This window comes from Crocuta crocuta, unplaced genomic scaffold (genome assembly GCF_008692635.1).
Source record: "Crocuta crocuta isolate KB4526 unplaced genomic scaffold, BGI_CrCroc_1.0 scaffold24, whole genome shotgun sequence".
NCBI classification, from domain to species: Eukaryota; Metazoa; Chordata; class Mammalia; order Carnivora; family Hyaenidae; genus Crocuta; species Crocuta crocuta.
This window is the reverse complement of record NW_027530974.1, coordinates 15,343,745-15,367,354: the sequence shown is the minus strand read 5'-3', so window position 1 is coordinate 15,367,354 and position 23,610 is coordinate 15,343,745. Positions and strand designations below refer to the sequence as shown.

At 39.0% G+C, this 23,610-nt stretch overlaps 1 protein-coding gene across 2 annotated transcripts in view; it reads right to left on the bottom strand.

Moving 5' to 3' along the window:
• CAP2 (cyclase associated actin cytoskeleton regulatory protein 2) overlaps positions 1-23,610 on the bottom strand; it is a 133,192-nt gene that overhangs the window by 92,097 nt on the left and 17,485 nt on the right. For both annotated transcript variants that reach the window (XM_077770129.1, XM_077770130.1), the window contains exon 4: positions 2,119-2,196. In XM_077770129.1, the coding sequence (XP_077626255.1) occupies positions 2,119-2,196 (78 nt within the window). The remainder of the gene's footprint in view (positions 1-2,118; positions 2,197-23,610) is intronic.

Sequence of the window (23,610 nt, the reverse complement as noted above, 5' to 3'; positions counted from 1 at the left end):
GAGAGAGAGAGAATCTTAAGGAAACTTCAAGTTCTGTGTGAAGCCTGACTCAGAGCTTGATTCCACCACCCTGGGATCATGACCTGAGCCGAAATCAAGAGTAGGCTGCTCAACCTACTGAGCCACCGAGGAGTCCCTTTTATATTTATATGGTTGTATCAAACTTCTGATGCAGAATATTTAGTGAAAAGAACAATTCTTATTTTTTTCTTGTTTAACACTGTATGCTGGTCGTAGACCTATTTTTTGTTTTTGTGTGTGTGTGTGTGTGTGTGTGTGTGTGTTTTGAGAGAGAGGGCATAGTGAGCACAGGGCAGAGAGAGAGAGAGAGAGAATCCCAGGAGGGAAGAGGGAGAGAGAGAGAGAGAGAGAGAGAGAGAGAGAGAAATATGGCTCACCCAATTCAGGGCTGGAGCTCACCTGATGTGGGACCTGAACTCACGAACCATGGGATCATGACGTGAGCAGAAGTCGGATGCTTAAAGACCATAGATCTACCTTTTAATGAATAATTTCATTCACTACACAATAAATATGGTCAGAACGTGGTTATTATGAATCCTTGGTAGAGACCACAATGTTATTTACATGAGACAATGTCTGTGGTTTGGGCAGGGTGGGGGGGCGTGCTGGGTTTAGAATGTGGTACATTCATAATGGCCTGGGGAATGGGAAGGACCCCTGCCAACCATCACTTTGCTCTTAACATTCACTATTATTTTTTAACATTTTTAATATTTACTTATTTTTGAGAGAGAGAGAGCACGCACATGCAAGTGTGAGTGTGGAAGGGGCAGAGAGAGAGCGAGACAGAACCAAAGTAGACTCCAGGCTCTGAGCTCTCAGCACAGAGCCTGATGCGGGGCTTGAACTCACAAACCATGAGATCATCACCTGAGCCCAGGTCGGATGCTTAAGCAACTGAGCCACCCAGGCGCCCCACATCCACTATCATTTTTATATGAAAGTTTGCTCTGGGCCTCATGTGGCAATGTGATGTTAGGTTCAAAGTTGTTAGAGACTACACTGGCACTCCCTAACTATCCACACACACGATACATTTAAGAAAGCCTATATCTATGCCAACTATGAAATCAAAGCTAATCAAATTCAGAAGGCAATTTATAGATGATGATAGATGTGAACAGGTTTTGATAACAAAGTATTACAAAACATGAACTAAAAATTAGTAGTAAACTCTAATCACAGAAAAGCCGGCTAATGATCTAGTTTCACTGTCCCCTTTTGCAAAGGTGGGGAGGGGGGAGAAGGAAGCAGGGGTTGCGAAGGCCAAGGAGGAAAAACGCATCCACAGCAGAACACATGTCTCCATCCTTACAAAGCTGCCTGTGTAGTAAATTCTTCCTTGGTTAGTAAAACGGTTGTGAGGCTAGTAAAAGGAATAGGCTACATTCTCTTTTATGGCTAATATTCCATGGTGTCTGCCTGTCTGTCTGTCTGTCTGCCTATCTATCAATCTATCTGGTTATCTATCTGATCACATCTTCTTTTTTAAAAAATTTTTTAATGTTTATTCACTTTTGAGAGAGAGAGAGAGAGACAGAGTGCAAGCTGGGGAGAGGAAGAGAGAGACGGGGAGACACAGAATCTGAAGTAGGCTCCAGGCTCTGAGCTCTCAGCAGAGAGCCTGATGAGGGGCTCGAACCCGCAGACCATGAGATCATGGCCTGAGCCAAAGATGGACGCTCAACTGACTGAGCCACCCAGGCGCCCCTCATCACATCATCTTTATCGTGGTGAGAAAGAGTAACTACACTCATCCAGGTGAGCAGCGCATAATGTACTCTGTTATACACCTGAAACTAACATAACATTGTCTACGTCAACTACACAACTACATTTCAAGTGAAGAAAAAGAACAGGCTACAGATGACATAAATAGATTGACCTTTTAAACTGGTGATGTCAATTGTTATAGTATGAATTTGGCCACGAAAAGATTATGAAGGCAGAAGAAGTGTTCCAGGCCAGAGACAAACTTATACGCTACACATCTCACTCTCGGGATGTCTCTCAGAAGAAACGGTTCTGCTGCTTCCTTGTCTGCTCACACGGCCCATTCTCTAGGCAGCCCTGCCTCTGGGAATACACTCTTACCTCTTGGGGTTGTTGGTACTGAGAGGCCATCAGAAGGAAAGCCCGCTGGGCCTGGAAAGCACTATGCACCATTTCCGCCTGCGAACAAAGAGGAAGAGGCAAGTTTAGATGTTTGAGCTTCAAAACAAAGTTACCAGGGGACCCAGCAATTCCATCCCTAGGTATAAACCTCCAAAATGAAAACATACATCCACATAAAAACTTGCTAATGAATGTTCACAGCAGCATTCTCCATGAGAGTCAAGATGTAGAAACAACCAGAATGCTCATCAAGGGATGAATGGATAAACAAAATGTGATATATCCATACAATGGACATTATTCGGCCTTAAAAGAGATGAAGTGCTGATACGTGCTACAATGTGGGTGAACCTTGAAAACATGCTGAGTGAAGGGAGCCAGTCAAAAAGACCACATTTGTATGATTCCATTGATATGAAATGTCCAGAATAAGCAAATCTAGAGAGACAGAAAGGACATTCGCGGGTGCCCAGGGCTGTGGGAGAGAGGAACAGAGTACCAGGTATCCTTTGGGGGTGACGGTGGAGTCACACAGTGACTTGGGGAATATTCTAAAAACCACTGAACTGTTCACATTAAAAGAGTGAATATTATTATGTGTCAATGATTTCTCAATAAAAGCTGTTCAAAAATGACTGGGTCCCAAAGTCCAATTGTTTTCAAAGGGTATCTCTCCTGTCCTGATTCACGGGGTTCCCAGACCTGTCTGTTCCATGCCTTCTAGTGGGAAAAAAGTTGTCCCTTAAGTCATTTCCATAAATATACGTTCACCAAGAGCCAGCGGCTTCTACAACTAACCATTAAGACATATCTGGAGGGCTCCTGAGTGGTTCAGATGGAATAGCTGACTTCGGCTCAGGTCATGATCTGTGCTGACAGCTCAGAGCCTGGAGCTTGCTTCGGATGCTGTGTCTCTGGCTGTCTCTGCCCTTCTCCCACTTCTGTGCTCACTCTCTCTCTCCCTCTCTCTCAAAAATAAAGAAATGTTTTTTTAAAAAGACAAATGTGGGGATTTCAGTGCTATTAAGCAGTCATGCAGGAGGGAATGTCTTCAAATACATGGTATCATATTCTCTTATCCTCACCCTCTATTCACTCTTAACTATTGATTCTTTAATTTTTCAAATTTAAAAAGTCCCACAAGAGTACCGAGAAGAAAATAATTCCAAATACTTGTATCGCCTACAAGTGACCATTTTGGGCAGAATTTTTCTAGGTTTTGAAAAAATGCACATAGCTGTTTTCCTAGGACAGAGTATAATGATTTAGAATCATTTAAAATCCAAATAGTTACAAATATTAAATTTTAAGAGAAGGCCTCACAATGTAGAAGTAATCTTTATTAACAATAGATGAACAGCACTGCACTGCTTTTTAAGACCTATATGCACAGACTTTTATAAGATGGGACCATCTGGGTACTATTTTTTAAGATAAAAAGTGTAAGTTTTGATTATGGTTGAATAGTAGATACGAAAGAGAAGGAATTGGTAAGCTTAAAAGTTTCTGCACGGGGGCGCCTGGGTGGCTTAGTCGGTTAAGCATCCGACTTTCGCTTAGGTCATGATCTCGCAGTTTGTGGGTTTGAGCCCCGCGTCGGGCTCTGTGCTGACTGCCAGCTCAGAGCCTGGAGCCTGTTTCAGTCTGTGACTCCCTCTCTCTCTGACCCTCCCCTGCTCACGCTGTCTCTCTCTCTCTCCCAGAAATAAATAAAACATAAAAAAATTAAATAAAAAAAGTTTCTGCACAATAATAATTACTATGTTCTAAATGATCATTCCAAGGTAAAAAAAAAAAAAAAAAGAGATTGGAATAATTTTGCATCTTAAATACCTGGTATAATTTTAGACAATACTGACTGACTCCTTGCTGGTAAAGAGGAGAATATAAAGTACATTCCTACTTTTTTTCTATCTCTGGCTCCCTATATTTCATATGGTTTAGTTACTATTTTTCTTTTGCTCAATTTATAGCATCCACATTCTATCTGTAACATTAACTCACAGACTTGAGGATTAGTTCCACATTTAAACATACCTATGTTTCTCACCACTTTACCATGAATTCTCTGTATCCAGGTTATTTTGATATTTTGTTTTGCGGGCCAAACCTCATTATCAATTATTTTATTCAAAAAAGATCTCCAAGTTGCTTTTCACTCTTCAAGTCTGGACACGGCTCCCTGTCGTCTTTATATTTTCACAGCATCTTGGCTGAATATAACCTCCTTCGGTCACTTCCTTCCTCCATTTTCAGGTAACATGGCACTAAATGTGGCAATGGAGAAATCTTTTCTCTTGCAGAAAATTGGCTTTTTCTAGTTTGACGCCTGAAGAATTCTTTTCTTTATCCTTGGGGGTTAACAGCTTAACCGTAATGTGTTTGGACCTTAAGCATTCTATGTCTTATCTGCTGGAGCAGGCTTGGCTCTTGACTCCTTTCTAGGAAAGTTACTTTATATCATTCAAGATACCTCTTTTCCATTTGTTAGAATCTCTGGTCAGAGACTCCATTTATTATCTTCGGATCGTGTAATATTTGAGTGTCTTCGTATCTTCTAGATTCTGTCTTTAATCTCTTTGTCTTTCATCTGTATTTGCTGTTACCATAGAAAGTCTTTTCTCTATTGTCAGTTAACAGATTTTCAAGAGTCTCTTACATATATTCACATTTTAAATTTATATTTCATTTCTGCATGAATGTTTTTGTTCTTGATTTGTTAACATTCAATTTTTCTTTGCATTTCATTCGTATTCTATCACCTTGTCTTTAAGTTATTTAAAAATACATTTATACTCTTATTAAGTTCTAAGAGTGTAAGTTATACTCTTAAGCCGTCGTGCAGAATGTGTGTCTGCTCCTTACGTTTCCTTTTCTTCGAGGGTGAGTCTATGCTTTCCCTTTGCATGCTGTGTTCCTGTCTCACCCACCACTTCCAGCTGTCAGGAAGGCGATTCCACGAGTCTTTTGCTATCATATTGGGGTTGGGTTATCTTCTGTTTCAATCAAGAGTTTGTGCTTTATCAAACCAGAGCCTGATGGAATGGGACAAGAGAGGGACAGCTCAGTGAGGCGATGCCCAGACTTTGAGAATCTGGGTGCTACTCATTCTTGTGAGAGAAGTCGAATATCTTAAACCACGATTTGCTCCGCATTCCTGGGACACACACCATTCTGATGTAGCAGTCCACAGAGTTTAGATCATCTCTCCAGTTCAGAACCCAGACATGAACCATCATCTACACAGGGAAGCAGCCGCATGGTTCCATTTTCCTGTTGCATATTTTCTTCTCCTGGTTTCACTTGCTTTAAGGCACATCTTTAAGTGGGTGGAGAAGAGGGGCAGAGCTATGAACTGAAAGCTGTTTAGCCATCAGTTACTGAAATGGATTGCTTTAGGTTATTGCTTTCTTGTTCAGTTACTATTAATGAATTTTCTTTTTTTTTACCTCTTATCTTTTTTTCTTCTTTTGGCTCATCGTGGTTGTACTGTTCTGATTCAGTTTTTCGATTTTCGTTTATGGTCGTAAGTTTGTATCTTTTAACTTACTGATTTCATCTTTCACCTCTTCCTTGTTAGTGTCACGTCTGGTTTTGGGCAGTCTCTGTCTCTCTGTCATTAGGGATAAGTCTTTCTTCTCTGAAAAGTAGGTAAGAACCAGTATAACACATTGAATACATTTTGAAAAATAGATAAACCAGCTTCAATAGGATTAGGTTCATTTCATCCCAGTGTCAACATCAAACAATTTTCTGGGCCGGAAGGATAAATGTAGCAACCAAATGGAAAATTACAATTTTCTTAACTGAAGAATAACTGACACGCAACATGGTATTAGTTTCAGGGGTACAACATAGTGATTCGATATTAATATATATTATGAAATGGTCACTACAATAGTTCTAAGTTCCCATCTGTCACTCTACAAATTTGTTACAGTATTATTGACTATATTCCCTGTTCTCTAATTTGTATCCCCATGTCTTATTTATTTTGTAGCTAGAGGATTCTACTTCTTAATCCCCTTTGCCACGTTCATCCATCCCTCACCCTCTTGCCCTCTGGCAACCATCAGTTTGTTCTCTAATCTGTGAGTGCATTTCTGTTGTTTTGTTTGTTTGTTTTGTTTTTCAGGTTCCACATATGAGTGAAATGGTGGTTATTTGCCTTCCTCTGCCTCATTTACTTCACTTAGCATAATTACTAAGGTCCATCCATGTTGTTGTATATGGCAAGATTTCATTATTTTTTTTATGGCCGAGTAATATTCCACTTCTTCTTTATCCATTTACCTATCAATGGACATTTGGGTTGCTAACATATCTTGGCTATTATAAATAATGCTGTGATAGACACAGGGGTGCATATGGATTTTAAAATTATTGTCTTCATTTCCTTTGGATAAATAGCTAGATGTGAAATTGCTGGATCACATGGTATCTCTATTTCTGATATTTTGAGGAACCTCCATACTGTTTTCCACAGTGGTTGCACATACATTCCTACCAACAGTGCACAAGTTTCCCTTTATCTCCACGCCCTCACCAACACTTGCTATTTCTTGTCTCTTGGATAACAGCCATTCTGACTACTGTGAGGTATCTCATTGTGGTTTTGATTTGCATTTTCCTGATGGTTAATAATGTTGAGCATCTTTTCATGTGTCCCTTGGATATCTGTATTTCTTTGGAAAGTGACCATTCAGGATCTCTGCTCATTTTAAAATCAGATTGGTTGTTTTTTTAAAACAATTTTACATTGTAAGAGTTCTACAAGTTCTGTAAGGTTGTAATATATTTTACATATTAACCTCTTGTTTGATACATCATTTGTGAATATCTTCTCCATTCAGTAGGTTGCCTTTCCATTTTATGGGTGGTTTCCTTCACTGCAACACCTTTTTAGTTTGATATAGTCCCACTTGTTTATTTTTGCTCTTGTTGTTCTTGCTCGAGGAAACAAATCCAAAAAAAAAAAAATCTCTACAATTGCTTAGGTAAAATTCATCTCGGAATTTGATGGTTTCAGGTCTTACATTTAAGTCTTTAATCCATTTTCAGCTAATTTTTGTATATGGTATGAGAAAGTCTTCCAGTTTCATTCTTTTGCATGTAGCTGTCCAGTTTTCCCAGCACAATTTGTTGAAGACACAGTCTTTTCCCCATGGTATGTTCTTGCCTCCTTTGTTATAGATTAACTGATCATATAAATGTGGGGTTATTTCTGGGCTCCCTATACTGTTTTATTGATCTGTGTGTCTGTTTTTGTGCCCATATCATCCTGTTTTGATTATGATAACTTTGTGGTATAGTTTGAAATCTGAAACTGTGATACCTCCATCTACGTTCTTTTTTCTTTTCCAGATTACTTTGGTTATACAGGGTCTTTTGTGGTTCCATCGGATTATTTGTTCTAGTTTTGTGAAAAATATCATTGGTATTTTGATAGGGATTGCACTGAATCCATAGATTGTTTTAGGTAGTATGGACATTTTAACAATATTAATTCTTCCAATCCATGAACACAGCATAACTTTCCATTTATTTGTGTCATCTTCAATTTCTTCCATCAGTGTCTTATAGTTTTCAGAGTACAGGTCTTTTACCTCCTTGGTTAAATTTATTCCTAGGTATTTTATTCTTTGTGATGTCATTGTAAATGGAATTCTTTTCCTAATTTCTGCATTTGTTACATCATCATTAGTGTATAGAAATAGATTTCTGTATATTGATCTTGTATCCTGCAACTTTATTGAATTCATTTATTAGTTCTAATAGTTTTTTTGGTGGGATCTTTAGGGTGTTCTCTATATAAACCTATGTATCATGTCAGCTGCCAATAGTGACAGTTTTACTTCTTCCTTTCCAATTTGGATGCCTTTTATTTCTTTTTCTTGCCTAATTGCTATGGCTAGGATTTCCGATACTATGTTGCATAAAAGTGATGGTGAGGGAAGGGAGTGACTATTTCTTGTCATTCCACTTCATTACCATATTTTGGCATCTGGCAAAATTTCCAAAATGTTTACTGAAATGAGCACCTTGATCTTGTTTTTAACTTTTCTCATTATTTCTCATTCAAGAAATTTTCTTCTACTGAGAAAAAAAAGCTTCAGATCACACCAAGATTTGTAGATCATTTACATTTAGAACAACAAATTCAATCATCATCAACATAACAGAATAAGTTTCATAAATGTTTAAATGAGGGTGTATATTCTCCATTTTGTACACTATCTCCTCCTATTTGTCCTGGTACCCTGATTGCTGGGATTATATTGCTCAAAGTCTCAAATTTTGGATCTTCCTTAAGGAAGAACAGAGGATTTTTAGTAGTTATTGTCCTGGAAGTCATTATGAATGCTTATGAATGCAAAGCTCTGAGCTGCATGAATGTTTATCCATTTATCAAAAGGTGTGCTTTCAGTGGTTCAGAAGGACTTTTGTCAGTCTCTGATGACCACATTTCCTAAAAGAGAACTAAGAAATACAACTTTCCATGGCTTGGATATAAATAAAATAATTGTACTTCTCTTAGCCACAATAATATAGAGGTACATCCTCACCTATGACGAGCCTTGCTGAGCCGACTCAACTATAGTTGTGTGGAACAGTGATTCAGGATTGCCTGACTTCTGTAGTCAGGGGTGGCACTAGCTCACAGGTGGCACTGACAATATTTTTGTAGTTATCTCAGGACAAACACTATCATTAGTATTTTTTACTTTCCCTACGAAGAATATTTAAGTGTTGGTAGTAGAGTAATTTTCTGGTGGTCTGATCAGTGAAGATGGCCAAACGCACTAATTAGAATCCTTCCCCAAATGGCCTTTCACTCAAAAGAGAGGTGGAGTTGTAGTGTGGAATAGCTGGCTCAGTACCTAGATACCTGCTTCAACTCTCCCTTCCATTTTGCTCATGGAGAGAAATCTTTCTGAGGATTCAGCTGTGTACCTCTCCCAGCTCCCTGCAACTCTGGGCATAATTAGCAGACTATAAACCACATTCATGTTTAACCTCATCAGTCCATGTTCCAAAGGGTGTTCATTCTATACTTGAGATATTGTGATCCACCTGCTTCTACTGGAAAGTTCTGTGAGTCCCCTCAACCAGACAGCACCCTATTTAGGAGCAATTTTACGAAACCTGCTGAGTTCTGATAACTTGAAAGGGAGAATTTGGCTCACTCAGGCAGTTCAAAACATTGTGAAAGAAAAAGCCAAACGTAGGGATTTTCAGTAACAACAAATAATTGAGGGGTTTTGCTGAGTTTGTCTATCACATGTGTGCAGGGCTCAGAGAGCCTCAATGACCTTTGTGGGTGTATATGTGCATCTATCTGTCTGTGAGCACGTGTGTGCAGAGAGGAAAGGGAGACTATTGGCAAGACTCAAGGCTATGCATTTTGTTTAAACTCAACCATCACTTAGGTAGCTGGGATTCTTGGATAGATGGAACCGTGGATCACCTTGTTTTGTGCCCTAGGAGCACAGAGTAGAACAGGGTAGGAGAATGAATTTTAGTAATCAGTTTAAAGTAAACCTCAGGGCTAGGAGACACCAGCCAAATATGACTTATTCCCATCTAATCCCCTCGGGAGAGAGCTGGCGCCCTGGGGAAGCCCAAGTGATCTGTAAATACTCATCAAATCTTTGCATTGTTTCACTGGAAATGTTACAGGCTACATAGTACCATGTGGATGAAAAAATGAACAGGTGCAATTGGGAGAAAGGGCTCAGGAAAAATATGGAGGAGATGAAAAAGTACCCAGTCAGGGAATCCAATCTCCAGATCCTCTAAAACAGCATCAACCTTCTTCTTGAGAAGCAGACAGTGAAAGGAAGAGGGTCTTCCTCTTCTAAGGTCGGATGAAAGGGCATCTGTCTTTGGGTACAATATGTGGACTCTGGAAAGGTCACGGCCAATACCATCCCTACCTTCCTCCCTAATTAGTCTGCCAATGCCCTATATTTACAATTAGAGATATTGTATTTTTAGATTTTATTTCTTAGGGGCCTCTAATCACGGGCCTTTAACCCTAAAAGAGAAGGTTCTTGAGTTTCAGCAAAGAGGGGCTTGAGAGATAAAGGCAAGACAAGAAAATGGGCTGATGAAAAGAGGTAACAGGATGACAAAAACTAATTTGACCATTTCATAATTTTGCTTAAATTAAACTGAAGATGCCTAATTTTATAACAATGAATGTAAGCACCAATTCGATAAAGTCAGATTATGAAAGGCATCTGGGTTGACATATTAAGAACCATAAAGAAAGGTTACACCAGTGATTCTCAGCCTTAAGTGTGCATTATAGTCACTTGGAGGGTTTGTTAAAACACAGTCCTATCCCCCGAGTTTCAGATTCAGTAGGTTTTGGTGAGCTTGAGAATTTACATTTCTAACAAATTCTCTAACAAGTGCTACTTGCTATAATTGCTTATTAATTCTAAAAGGTCTTTTTTGTCAATTCTCTTGGATTTTCTACATAGATAATGATCATGGCATCTGCAATAAAGGACAATTTTATGTCTTCCTTACCAATCTATATACCTTTTCATTCCTTTTCTTGCTTAACTGCATGTCATGGACTTCCAGTCTGAGTTTGAAAAGGAATGCCTGAAAGGGGACATCTTTGCCTTGTACCTGATCTTAGTGGGAAAGCTCTGAGTTTCTCCCCATTAAGTATGTTAGCTGTAGGTTTCTTGTAGATAGTCTTTATCAAGTTGAGAAAGTTCCCCTCTAGTCCTAGTTATTGAGAGTTTTTATTATGATTGGGTGTTGGATTTTGTAAAAGGCTTTTTCTGCATCTATTAATATGTGATTTTTCTTTCTTAGCCTGCTGATGGAGTAGATTACATTAATAGATTTCTGAATATTGAACCAGCCTTGCATACCTGGGAAAAATTCCACTTGACCATGGTGTATAATTCTTTCTATACTTTTTTGGATTCAATTGGTTAATTTTTTTTTGAAGATTTCTGCATTTATGTTCATGAGAGATATTGGTCTGTAGTTTTCTCTTTTTATAATACCTTTATCATAAATAAATAAATAAATAGATAAATAAATAAATAAATAAAATACCTTTATCTTATTTTGGTATTAGGGTAATACTGGCCTCACAGAATGATTTAGGAAGTATTCCCTCTGCTTCACTCTTTGGAAAAGACTGCAGAAAACCGGTATAATATCTTCTTAAATGTTTGGTAGAATTCACCAGTGAACCCACCGGGTTTGATGCTTTCTATTCTTAAAAGGTTACTAATTATTAATCTAATTTCTTTAATAGATCTGGTCTTTCAGACAATCTGTTTCTTCTTGGGTGAGTTTTGGTAGATGTGACGGATGTATCCTTCAAGGAATTGATCCATTTCATCTAGGTTATCAAATTTGGGGGCATGGAGTTGTTCACAGTATTCCTTTATTATGATCTTAGTTTCCATGGGATCTGTAGTGATGTGTCCTCTTTTATTTCTGCTATTAGTAACTTGTGTCCTCTCCTTTTTTTCCTTATTTAGTCTGGCTAGAGGCATACCAATTTTACTGATCATTTCAAAAAACCAGCTTTTAGTTTTGTTGATATTGTCTATTGATTTCCTGTTTTCAGTTTACTGATTTTTGTTCTAATTCTCATTATTTCTTTTCTTCTTTTTCTAGTTTCCTAAGGTGGAAACTTAGATTATCAATTTCAGGTCTTTCTCCTCCTGTAACATACTCATTCAATACTATAAATTTCCCTCTTAGCACTGCTTTTACTGCATTCCCCAAATTTTGATATTGTTTTCATTTTCATTTAGTTCAAAATATTTTTTAATCAAGGTATAATCAACAGATAACACGGTATTAGTTTCAGGTTACAACAGGATTTGATATTCGTATATATTGTGAAAAGATCCCAGTAAGTCTAGTTAACACCCAAATTCAAAATAATTTTTAACATCTTTGATTCACACGTCATTTAGAAATGTGTTGTTTAACCTACACACATTTGAGGATTTTCCAGTTATCTTTGTCATTAATTTCTAGTTTAATTCCACTGTGGTCTAAGAGCAGACACTATATGAATTGTTGTTTTCTTTTAAATTTGGTAAGGTGTGTTGTATGTTTCAGAATGTGGTCTATCTTAGTGAATGTTACATACAAGCTTGAGAAAAATGTGTATTCTGCTGTTGTTGGATATTTCATAGGTGTCTATCTGTGATTGATGGAGTTGAGTTCAATACATCTTTATTGATTATCTGCCTGAAAGACCCATCCATTTTTTGTGGGAAGGGCATTGGGAGTCTCCAACTGTCACAGTGGGTTTACACTCTCATGGATAGTAGATTTGCTATTCTATGAGCGCGATGCTCTGTTTTCCCGTGCGCACTGGTACACACTGTTAAGAACTTTATGTCTTTGGGGGTAACTGACCCACATTTTGTCATAATGCAATGTCCTTCTTTATCCCTGGTAGCTTTCCTTACTTGGAAGTCTGCTCTGTCTGAAATTAATCCAGCTACTCCTGCCTTCTTCTAATTAGCATTAGCATGGTATATTTTCTGCATCCATTTGCTTTTAATCTATATGTGTCTTTATATTTAAAATGGGTTTCTAATAAACAACATGTAGTTGGGTTGTGTTTTTTGACCCACTCTGACAATCTTTATCTTTTCATTGGTGCATTTTGACCACTGACATTCAAGGTGGTTACTGCTATAGTTGGATTAATATCTACCATTTTCATTACTGTTTTCTATTTGTTGCCTTGTTATTTGTTCCTGTTTTTGTCCTCCACTCTTTTTCTGCTTTTTGTGGTTTTAACTGAGCATTTTAGATGATTCCACTTTCTCTCCTTTCTTAGCACATCATATATTTCTTTTCCTTTTTAAGTGGTGGCCCAAGAATTTGCAATATACATTTACAACTAAGTAACCAAGTCCAATTTCAAATAACATTATACCACTTCATAGCAGCATAAATACTTTACAATAACAAAATAATCTTTTAAAAAAGTTTTATTTATTTATTTTGAGATAGCGTGAGTGGGGGAAGGGGAGAGAGAGACAGAGAGGGCATGAGAGAGAACCCCAAGCAGGCTCCACACTGCCAGCACAGAGCCTGATGTGGGGTTCAAACCCACAAAGCCACAGGAAATGACCTGAGCCAAAACCAAGAGTCAGATGCTTAACCAACTGAGCCACCCAGGTGCCCCAATAACAAAGTAATATTAATCTCTTCATCTTGTCCTGGGTACCACCACTGTCATTATATATATATATATATATATATATATATATGTATATATATATATACACACACATAAGCATACATGAGCATATCTATAATATACACATAAGCATACATAATTCAAGACACTTTCTATTATTTTGAGTAATAGATCAATCAAGAATATGAAAAATAAAAGTTTTTATTTTACCTTCACTTATTCCTTGTTTGATATTCTTCTTTATATAGATACAAGCTGCTGAACTAATTTTATTATATTCTTTTTCTCTGAAGAACTTATTTTAACATTTCTGGCAAGGTGGGTCTCCTGAAACAAGTTCCCCTCAATTTTTGTCTGAGAGAGTACTTCTCCTTCATTAAAAAAAAAATTTTTTTAAATACCCTTGGTTATTTTTTGAGAGACAGAGTGTGAGCAGGGGAGGGGCAGGGAGAGAGGGAGTCACAGATTCCGAAGCAGGTTCCAGGCTCTGAGTTGTCCTCACAGAGCTCGATGCCAGGCTCAAACTCACAGACCAGACCATGAGATCATAACCTGAGCTGAAGTCATATGCTCAAGCAACTGAGCCAACCCAGGTGCCCCTCTTCACTTCTGAAGGATAATTTCTCAGGGTACAAAATTCTAGATTGGTAGGTTTTTTTCTCTTTAACACTTTAAATGCTTCCCTCCACTCTCTTCTTGCCTGCATGGTTTCTGAGAGGTCAGATATAACTTTTATCTTTGTTCCTCTATAGAAAAAGTGTTTTCCTCTGTTTTCTTTCAGGATTATTTCATTATTTTTGTTTTTTTGTAATATGAAAAGGATATGCTGGGGAGTAGGGTTTTTGTTGTTTTATTTGGTTTTGTTTTGTTTTTGTATTTATCCTGCTTGGTATTCCTTACACTTCCTAGATCTATGGTTTGGTTTCTGATATTAATTTGGGGGAAATTCTCAGTTAACATTGTTTCAAACATTTCTTCTATTACTTTCTCTCTTTATTCTCCTTCTGGTATTCCCATTATACATATGTTACACCTCTTGTAGTTGTCCCAAAGTCCTTGGATATTCTCTTCTGTTTTGTTTGGTCTTTGTTCTTTCTGTTTTCTGAAGATTCTCCTGATGTATCCTTCAGCTCAGAGATTTTTTCCTCAGTGGTGTGCAGTCTACTAATACACCCATCAAAGTCATTCTTTGCTTCTGTTATACGGTGTTTTTATCATTAGAATTTCTTTTTGGTTCTTTCTCGGGATTTCTGTCTCTCTGTTCATTGCCCATTTATTCTTGTATGCTGTCTACTTTCTCTATTATTGCCCTTCACAAATTAATCAGAGTTATTTTAAATTCCCAATTTGATGATTCTAACATCCCCATTATATCTGGTTCTGTTGCTTGCTTTGTCTCTTCAAATTGTGTTTTTTGCCTTTTGGTATGCCTTGTAATTGTAAATTTTTTTTTGATAGCCAGATATGATGTACTGGGTGAAAGAAGCTGTCATAAACAGGACTTCAGTAATGTGGTGGTGAGGCAAATGAGAAGGTGTACTTTAATCCTATGATTGGGTCTCAGTCTTTAGTGAGTCTATGCCTCTGGACTGTGAACTTCACAAGTGTGTCTCACTTTTTTCCTTTCCTCTTTGTTTTGTTTTGTATTTAACTTGCTTGGTACTCCTTAAGCTTCCTGGATCTGTGGTTTGGTTTCTGATTTTAATTTGGGGGAAATTCTCTCCAATTTCAGTGAGCTGGACTTGGGGATTTCTCTTTCCTAGGTCAACTGGGCTCTGATAATAGCCTACCAGGTTAGGCTCTGCTTAACGAGTTTCCACTGAGGACAGGTCTTTTTTTTTTAATGTTTATTTATTTTTGAGAGAGAGAGAGAGCGAGCAGGGGAGGGACAGAGAGAGAGGGAGACACAGAATCCGAAGCAGGCTCCAGGTTCTGAGCTGTCAGCACAGAGCCCGACGCAGGGCTCGAACACATGAAGCGTGACATCACTTACAGCTCAGGTTCCCACCCCAGCGCTGGTCCCCATGGCAGCGTCACTCCTGAGTCTCTGCTCCTATAGCTGGAACTCCCTGTTAACACCCGTTTCTCTGACCCCGGGGACAGCAGTTTGCCCTGTGTCCTCCCTTCTCTTCTAGATCCAAACAGAGCTGCTGGTCTTTCAATCTCCTCAGCTTCTTGTTGTTGGGACAGTCTGATGACATCCAAGCTCTTTAAATGTGGAACCAGAAAATGGAAGTCTTTCCTCCACTTTTTTTTTAAGCAAGATAAATTTTATTCTGTTTAGATTTTCCGACATTTCTGAACTTCTGTCCCATCTTCAGCCTCTTGGTGACAGAACATCTCATTGCCTGCTTTTTGATGTATTTACATGGGATTGAGGATAAGTCATAGTGGGGAGCAGTTATGAGCCCAGAGGTGGTGTGATACCTACATGAGAGGGACTTGGGGACAGTTATCCGGCGGAAAGGATGGTAGAACAATGGTGATGGGGGGGGGTCACTAAGAGACTATGATAAAAACTACTTTTACTTGGATTCTGTTTGTTAAAAATAGCAAAGTGTTCTAGAGAAGCTTTGACCCTCTTTACACGAGAGTTTATTCTTTGTGTTTATTCTTGTTATTTTTATCACATTTATCCAGGGGCGTATGGAGGTGCTTATGGAGATTATGGAGGTGGGAACTAAAGCAACAGTCAGACCGCTTTTTTTTTTTTTTATTTTTTTTATTTATTTCTGAGAGAGAGAGAGAGAGACAGCGTGAACAGTGAGGGTAAGAGAGAGAGGGAGACACAGAATCTGAAGCAGGCTCCAGACTCTGAGCTGTCAGCACAGAGCCCAATGCAGGGCTTAAACCCACAAACCGTGAGATCATGACCTGAGCTGAAGTCGGACACTTAACCTACTGAGCCACCCAGGCGCCCCCAGATCACTCCTTTATGTCGTCACAGCCAAGAATAAAACACACAAGAATGGGATGCTTCGTTGCTGACACTTCTCTAGTTCCCATGGACCTTTGGCTATTCCACGTCTCTTGCCAAAGTGCCATGAGGAAAAGGCATCAGGCAGGCCAGCTGGGTTGCCATTAACAAGGAGACACATACATCTGTGTGTGAAAATCTGTTCTGAGGGAAGATCTGTGTGGTCAGTAATATAGCCTAAAGCTAAAAATGAAGAAATGAGAAGTCAGAGGGACTATTTGTTGTTGAACTTCAAAAGGCCACAGTGACAAGGGCCAAGGGCCAAGCTTTGCTTGGACTATGAATGGCCCGTTGTTTCGGTCAAGATCCTAAAGCCTCACCTGGACTACCTGTACATGTCAGCGCTGGGCGTGTGTCACCTGTCCTCATACATATGCCAGGTGCAGATTACAGGGTTGATTCTAACTCACTGAGGAGAAAGCAGTACTTGGAACAATGTCCTTATGAAATTAATACACCACGATATCATTGGCGGTTATCGCCAAGTACTAAAACTACAGGAGTAGCCTTCATTCTCTTCTTTGTGTTATTTGTTTTCAGATATTTCTTCATCAAACTTTTAAATTTTATTATCAGGAAAAATATGCAAAAGATAAAACTCAGTAAGACAGAAACTTATTATTGAATTTCACAACTGAAATTTTCTTTAGAAAATTATTTTTTAAAGTATTTTAGTTATTTTTGACAGAGAGAGAGACAGCATGAGCAGGGGAGGGTCAGAGAGAGAGGGAGACACAGAATCTGAAACAGGCTCCAGGCTCTGAGCTGGCAGTCAGTGGGGCTCAAACCCAGAAACCGTGAGATCATGACCTGAGCTAAAGTCGGATGCTTAACCAACTGAGCCACCCAGGCGCCCCTAGAAAATTATTTTTAACATTTATTTATTTTTGAGGGAGAGAGAGAGAGCGCACAAGTTGGGGAGGGGCAGAGAGAGGGAGACTGAGGACCCAAAGCAGGGTCTCGTAGTTAGCACAGAGCCCCATGTGGGGCTTGAACTCAACGAACAATGAGATCATGACCTGAGTTGAAATCAAGAGTTGGCCCCTCAACTGACTGGAGCCACCCAGGCACCGTGCCCCTGAACTATATTTTCTGAGTACCTACTAGGTGCCTAGGTGTCACCAGGTTTCAATGGGGGAAACAAGTTATGAATACAGAGAATGGTTAATGAATATGAGCAATAAGTGACAAGGTGCTAATCGTACAGAATAGACAAGACACATTCAGTCCTGAAAGGAATGGATTGCTGAGCTCACCACCCCACGACTGAAAGCTTGACAATATCTGGTTAGCCTGACAACACCCAGGAAGCATTCTCGTTAACAGGGAATGTATTCTTTTGTGAAGAAAATGTTTCCTTCTCTATAGAGCCCAAGAAGCACGCTGCTTCAAAACCACTCATTTCTAACCATCATTCCCCTTAACATCGCTCCCTGGTCCTTTAGACAACAGGTTCCCGAAAACCCATGACTCAACCACAGCTGCCCTTTTTCAAATATCCTGTGTGCATGCCATTACACGGAGTCTAAATTTACAGTCTGACTAGGGGAAGGAAGCAGCAATGTCACACTCCACTTCCTTGAAAATATATTGGTAATGCTCCATTAAATCATAAAGACAAGTTAATTTAAAGACTCTGGTCCACTCAAACAACAAATGAGTTCAGTCAATTTCAGGTTCTGCCTTCATCAAAGTATACATCAAAAGGGCAATAATTTTATAGTAGGTAATTGTTATAAATTAGTATTTATCCTGCCCTTACACTTGACTAATTTTTCCCCCAATAATTCCACTTTCACTGGCAGAGAAAGGAGGCCTGCTTATTGAATAGAGCTAAGTAGTTTTGCAGTCTGGAAAGCAAAGACGTGCAGGTAGATTAGGAATGTCAATGTTAGACTACCAGGCGCAGTTTATAAAAAAAGTAATCATTCAGGCACTGATAATAAAAGAGGTTTATTCTTCATTAATAGGATTGTTGCCTTGGCAACTTCCAACTCACAGAAGTATTTACATCAACCACGGTGCACAGTTCTGACACTAGGGAATAGCTCCAACGTATCCTTCTAAATCCCTGCCTGGAATCTTCTATCATATGGCTCAGCTATTTCATGGTCTTGGTCAAAGTGACTCAACCCTCAACCAAGCCCCCCAAAACCAAAGAGGAAATTCAAACCTATGTCTTGGTATGTCAAATCAGTAAAAGATAGAACTGAGAGATGGTTTTCTTTCTCAAAAAAAAAAAGAAAATTGTTTATATGGGGAAGAATAGCTCTGTTTTTACTTCCCTGCGCATCCAGCAGAGGGCAAAGCATTTTTAGAGTCAACATCATGAATATTAATGAGCATTCAAATCATGCACTGTTTACCTAAAATTCTTATTTTCCTAGTTCGTAATTATCACCAAATTGCTTAAAGAACTTTAAGACATTATGAGCATATGGATCAGTACTATGGGTGTGGTGGGGGGTGGGGAGGGAAGGGCAGGGGAGCAGTATTAGATAGTGCTTCCCATTGACCTAGCACTTCCAATCGTAGGTACCTTCTTTGAGAAAATAATTGTACAATAATAAAATGATGTTTGTACAAGGATATCCATTGACGCTTTGTTTCTAATTGGGGCAAAACTGAAAACAAGTCACATGTTACCACTTTTTTTTTAAAGATAGCATATTGTAGACACTGTTTTGTTGTTTTTTTTTAATGTTTCTTTATTTTTGAGACTGGGGAGGGGCAGAGGGAGGGAGACAGAGAACCCCAAGCAGGCTACGCACTGTCAGCGCAGAGCCCAATGTGGGGCTCAAACTCCTGAATGGTGAGATCATGACCTGACCTGCAATCAAGAGTCGGATGCTTAACTGACTGAGTCACCCAGGTGCCCCAAATGTTACTCCTTTTTAAAATGATGGTAAATAGCCTTGCAGGGACCAGAGAAGGCTGACACAGGCTAGCTCCCTCTCAGGGTCACATCTGAGACTCCTCTACTTGTATTACCCTAGTCTGGGCCCCGCATTCTTATATATACATTATATTTCACTGAGATGCAATCTTGATTCTTTAAATCAACTGTGGTGTAGCCATACAATGAAATACTATGCAGTCACTAAAAATGATAACATAGATGCCAACTTACTGACATGGTAAGAGAACCAGAAAATATGGTCTAAATTAAACAAGCAGTTTACAAAAATAGAATGTACAGAACACTTAGCAAAATCTCTAGTATAAAAACAATCACTGTAGTTTTAAAAAGCCCAACAGAAAAACTCTTCTAAGCAACTCACTGTTTCTGGTTTATATTTAAAAAGGCCAAAGATCTGAAAGAAAAACACTGAGTACTTCTCAAGGCATGGGAATGGGCGGGGCGGGGGGTGGGGTGGGGAACACACCACTGCATGTTTAAATCCATTTGCTTTTCTGACAGGTATGAATATCGTTCCAAGCTTGTGTTCTGAACAAAACCATTCTCCTAAATTAACTTCATTTTCAAATTCAATCACTATGTGGCTAAAAAATACTTGGCAGATCGGCCCCTCTCCAAATTCTCTAATTTGTTTTTTTCCACTTACGGAATCTAACACATTTTATCAACAGGGTTAAATCAAATCTTTTGGCTCTGTAAGCCACGGCTGCCTCGTGGTTCATGAGCCTTGGGTCTACACAAGGCAAGGATACTTGGTTGCTCTGAGACCACTCTAAAAAACTAGACACAACAGGGTTCTCCTTATTCTAGAATGTCACTGTGACACTAAGCATTGTCCTCTCAACTTGTGTCATTTAAGCCATGTTCTTATTTAACTTCCATGCACGTGCATACGCCTTGTGTCTCCAAGTAGGTGATATGCTTTTGAGGACAAGGCCAGTGGGTGCCTACGTACAAGGGTCTTTATTAGAACAGAAGCCCAGGACTTAATAATGAATGGGTTAAATCATCACTGGAAAGCAGTGTGGTGCAGAGACTGCGAGCTTTACACCTCCAGATAGGCTTGTGATAGAATCCAACTCTACCCCTTACTAGATGTAGGGCTATAAGCTAGTCACCCAATCTTTCCGAGCTTGGCTTCTTTATCTCGAATGTCTTCTATCTTAAAGGGTTCTCCTACTGACCAAGGAATGTTTGTCAGTAGCTGTGCGGAGTCCCTCATACACTGCAAGCTCTCCACAAATGCTTTCTTTCCCGTTCTTTACAATTGCCTGTCTCACTAATATGGATAGACAAATCATGGAAAGAGCCTCAATGTCCATCAACTGACGAATGGATCAAGAAGATGTGGTTTATCTATACAATGGAATACTACATGGCAATGAGAAAGAATAAAATCTGGCCATTAGTAGCAATGTGGATGGAACTCGAGGGTGTTATGCTAAGTGAAATAAGTCAGGCAGAGAAAGATGGATACCATATGTTTTCACTCATATATGAAACTTAACAAAGGACCATGGGAAAGGGGAAGGAGAAAAAAATAGTTAAGGAGAGGGAGGGAGACAAACCACAAAAGACTCTTAAATACTGAGAACAAACTGAGGGTTGATGGGGGTGGGGGAGAGGGGAAAGTGGGTGATGGGCATGGAGGAGGGCACTTGTTGGGATGAGCACTGGGTGTTATATGGAAACCAACTTGACAGTAAACTACATTAAAAAAAAGAAAATGAAAATGAGGCAGGGAAGTAAGATTGATCTCCAGTAACTACAAAATTTAGCTAATAACCAGCTTGTGATCTTTCATCCACCATATCTAGCCAATATCAATCCATCTAGACTGAGCTCTTACTAGGAACACTCAACCCATGAAAAGTTTTTGACTGTCACTGGCTCCCCAACTCCCAGTGGATTCCTAGGCACCCAGGACCCTTGACCACAAGTGCGCCTAGCAGCCAAGTCTGCGGGACAAGTGGCTCCACCTTGTGCCTGTATCTTCTCTTCACTTATCTTTTCCTGCTTGTGAATTCCTTTTTAGGCAACACCTTGATTCCAAGAGTTTTTCTTCCAGGAGGAGATATTCCTTTTCCCCTCTTTTGAGGATAACAATAGCACATACATGATATAAAGGGTTTAAGACACATGACTGTCTAGTAAGTAAATGTTTTCAGTAAGTCCACCCTCCCACCCCAAAAATGACCATTGTCAGCAACTCAATTAATATACTTCCAGGCTTTACTTTTGATAGAGCAAATCTTTCTTAAGTGTATGTACCACCTCTTACTCTCTCTTCCCTCAATTCTTGCTCTGTTATCCTCAGAAAAAATTTCTCCTCCTGCCTTTTTTGTGCCGTTTGTGAATCTCAAAGTTACCCTTATAATAATTGCTAAGTATCAAAGGAGTGTAACTCTACACTCATATAAAGAAAAAGAAAAATCCTATCTTTGGTAGCAAGAGTAGAAAATAATCAGGCCGAACACCAGCTCTAAGTACACAAACCTGCACAGAAATCCCTCTCTATCTCTTTGTCTCTCTCTAATGAAACTCTCAGTCCAGGTATGAATCAGCATTCATCATAAATAACTACTTTGCAGTTAATGCTACTGCTTTCCTAACTAAAAGCATAGTGGAAGAATTTTTTTTCTAGCATTTTGCATTACATAAGAGTTGCTCACAAAACATTTGGTTAAAGGTTTTTCTTTTTAATTTCTCATCTGTCACAGACTGATACTTTCATAAAATAAATAAAAGAGCCTTGCTAGAAAAATGAAATGAAAAAGCCAGACCTACAAAGTACAAGTCCTAGTTTTTTTTAATTACCAGATTTAGCAGACATAAAATTATTCTGTTGGGTTGCTAGCTAAGTCTGCAAAGTCGTACAGTTTCTGTGCTTATCTCAGGGCAGACTGTTAGCAAAGAGGCTGTAGATCTCAGCATCTATGCACCATACATGCAGCAAAGGTTCTTCTATATCTTTGCAAAGGAATTGAACCACCCCCCTTGCTTACATTAGGTCTATGGGCAAATGTCTTCCAAGTTTCTAAGAACTAATTTATAAGTGAATTTCGGGGGTGTCTGCGTGGCTCAGTCAGTTAAGTGTCCGATTTCAGCTCAAGTCACCATCTCACAGTTCTTGAGTTTGAGCCCCGTGTCAGGCTCTGTGCTGACAGCTCAGAGCCTGGAGTCTGCCTCAGATTCTGTGTCTCCCTCTTTCTCTCTCTGTCCCTCCCCTGCTTATGCTCACGCATATGCACTCTCTCTCTCAAAAATAAATAGACATTTAAAAATTTTTTAAAAATACATAAATGAGCTTTGGGGTGAGAGTCCCCATTTAAAAGATTGGGATGGTTAATATTTCAACATATGGAGACAATCTACTCAATTTTTTAGTTTTCATCCAGATGTTTAAAATTACAAAAATACAGCTGAAGATTCTTGGAATCCAAGAAAGTTGATTATTGGAAATACACAGTGAAGTTCCAGACAAAAACTGAATTTCCCAACTGGCCCCTTCAGACTCCAACATTATTTCTCACCTGATTGCTATCTGTATTTTGAATGTTCATGCTCAGAGGAGAAAGTAACATGTCAAAATGCAATGCAAACAGAGAAAAAATTCAATTCCTTTTTAAAACGTGGGCCTCTGTTTAAAATACTTATATATAGTAAAGCTCACAAAAATATCTTGTCTCAGATAGAGCTCATGGGATTTCTACTGGCAGTGACTACCAATCAATATATTGGTGGATTTTCACATACTTATAAATTCTCATTTAGATCATACATCTGTCAGAAGGACAAAAATCAAAAAGACAAGAAATAACAAGTGTTGGCGGGGATATAGAGAAAATGGGACCCTGTGTACTGTTGGTGGGGTTGTAAATTGGTGCAGTCATTGTGGAAAACAGTATAGAGGTTCCTCAAAAAAAAAAAAAAAAAAAAAATAGAAAGACTATGTGATCCAGTAATTCTGCCACTGGGTATTTACCCAAAGAAAACAAAAACACTAATTCGAAAAGATACATGCACCCCTGTTTAGTGCAGCATTTTTAACAGCCAAGATATGGAAGCAACCTGTGTCCATCAATAAATGAATGGACAAAGAGGATACACACACACACACACACACACACACACACACACAGATATTACACAGCCATAAAAAAGGATGAGATCTTGCCATTTGTGATATGGGTAGAAGACATTATGGGAAGTGAAATAAGTCAGGCTGAGAAAGACTAATATCACATGATTTCACACATGTGGAGTCTAAAAAACAAAAAAGCAGAATCAGAACTATCAATACAGAGAACACAGTGATGGCAACCAGAGTGGGCAGGGATGGGGTGGGAGATCCAGGCCTCTAGT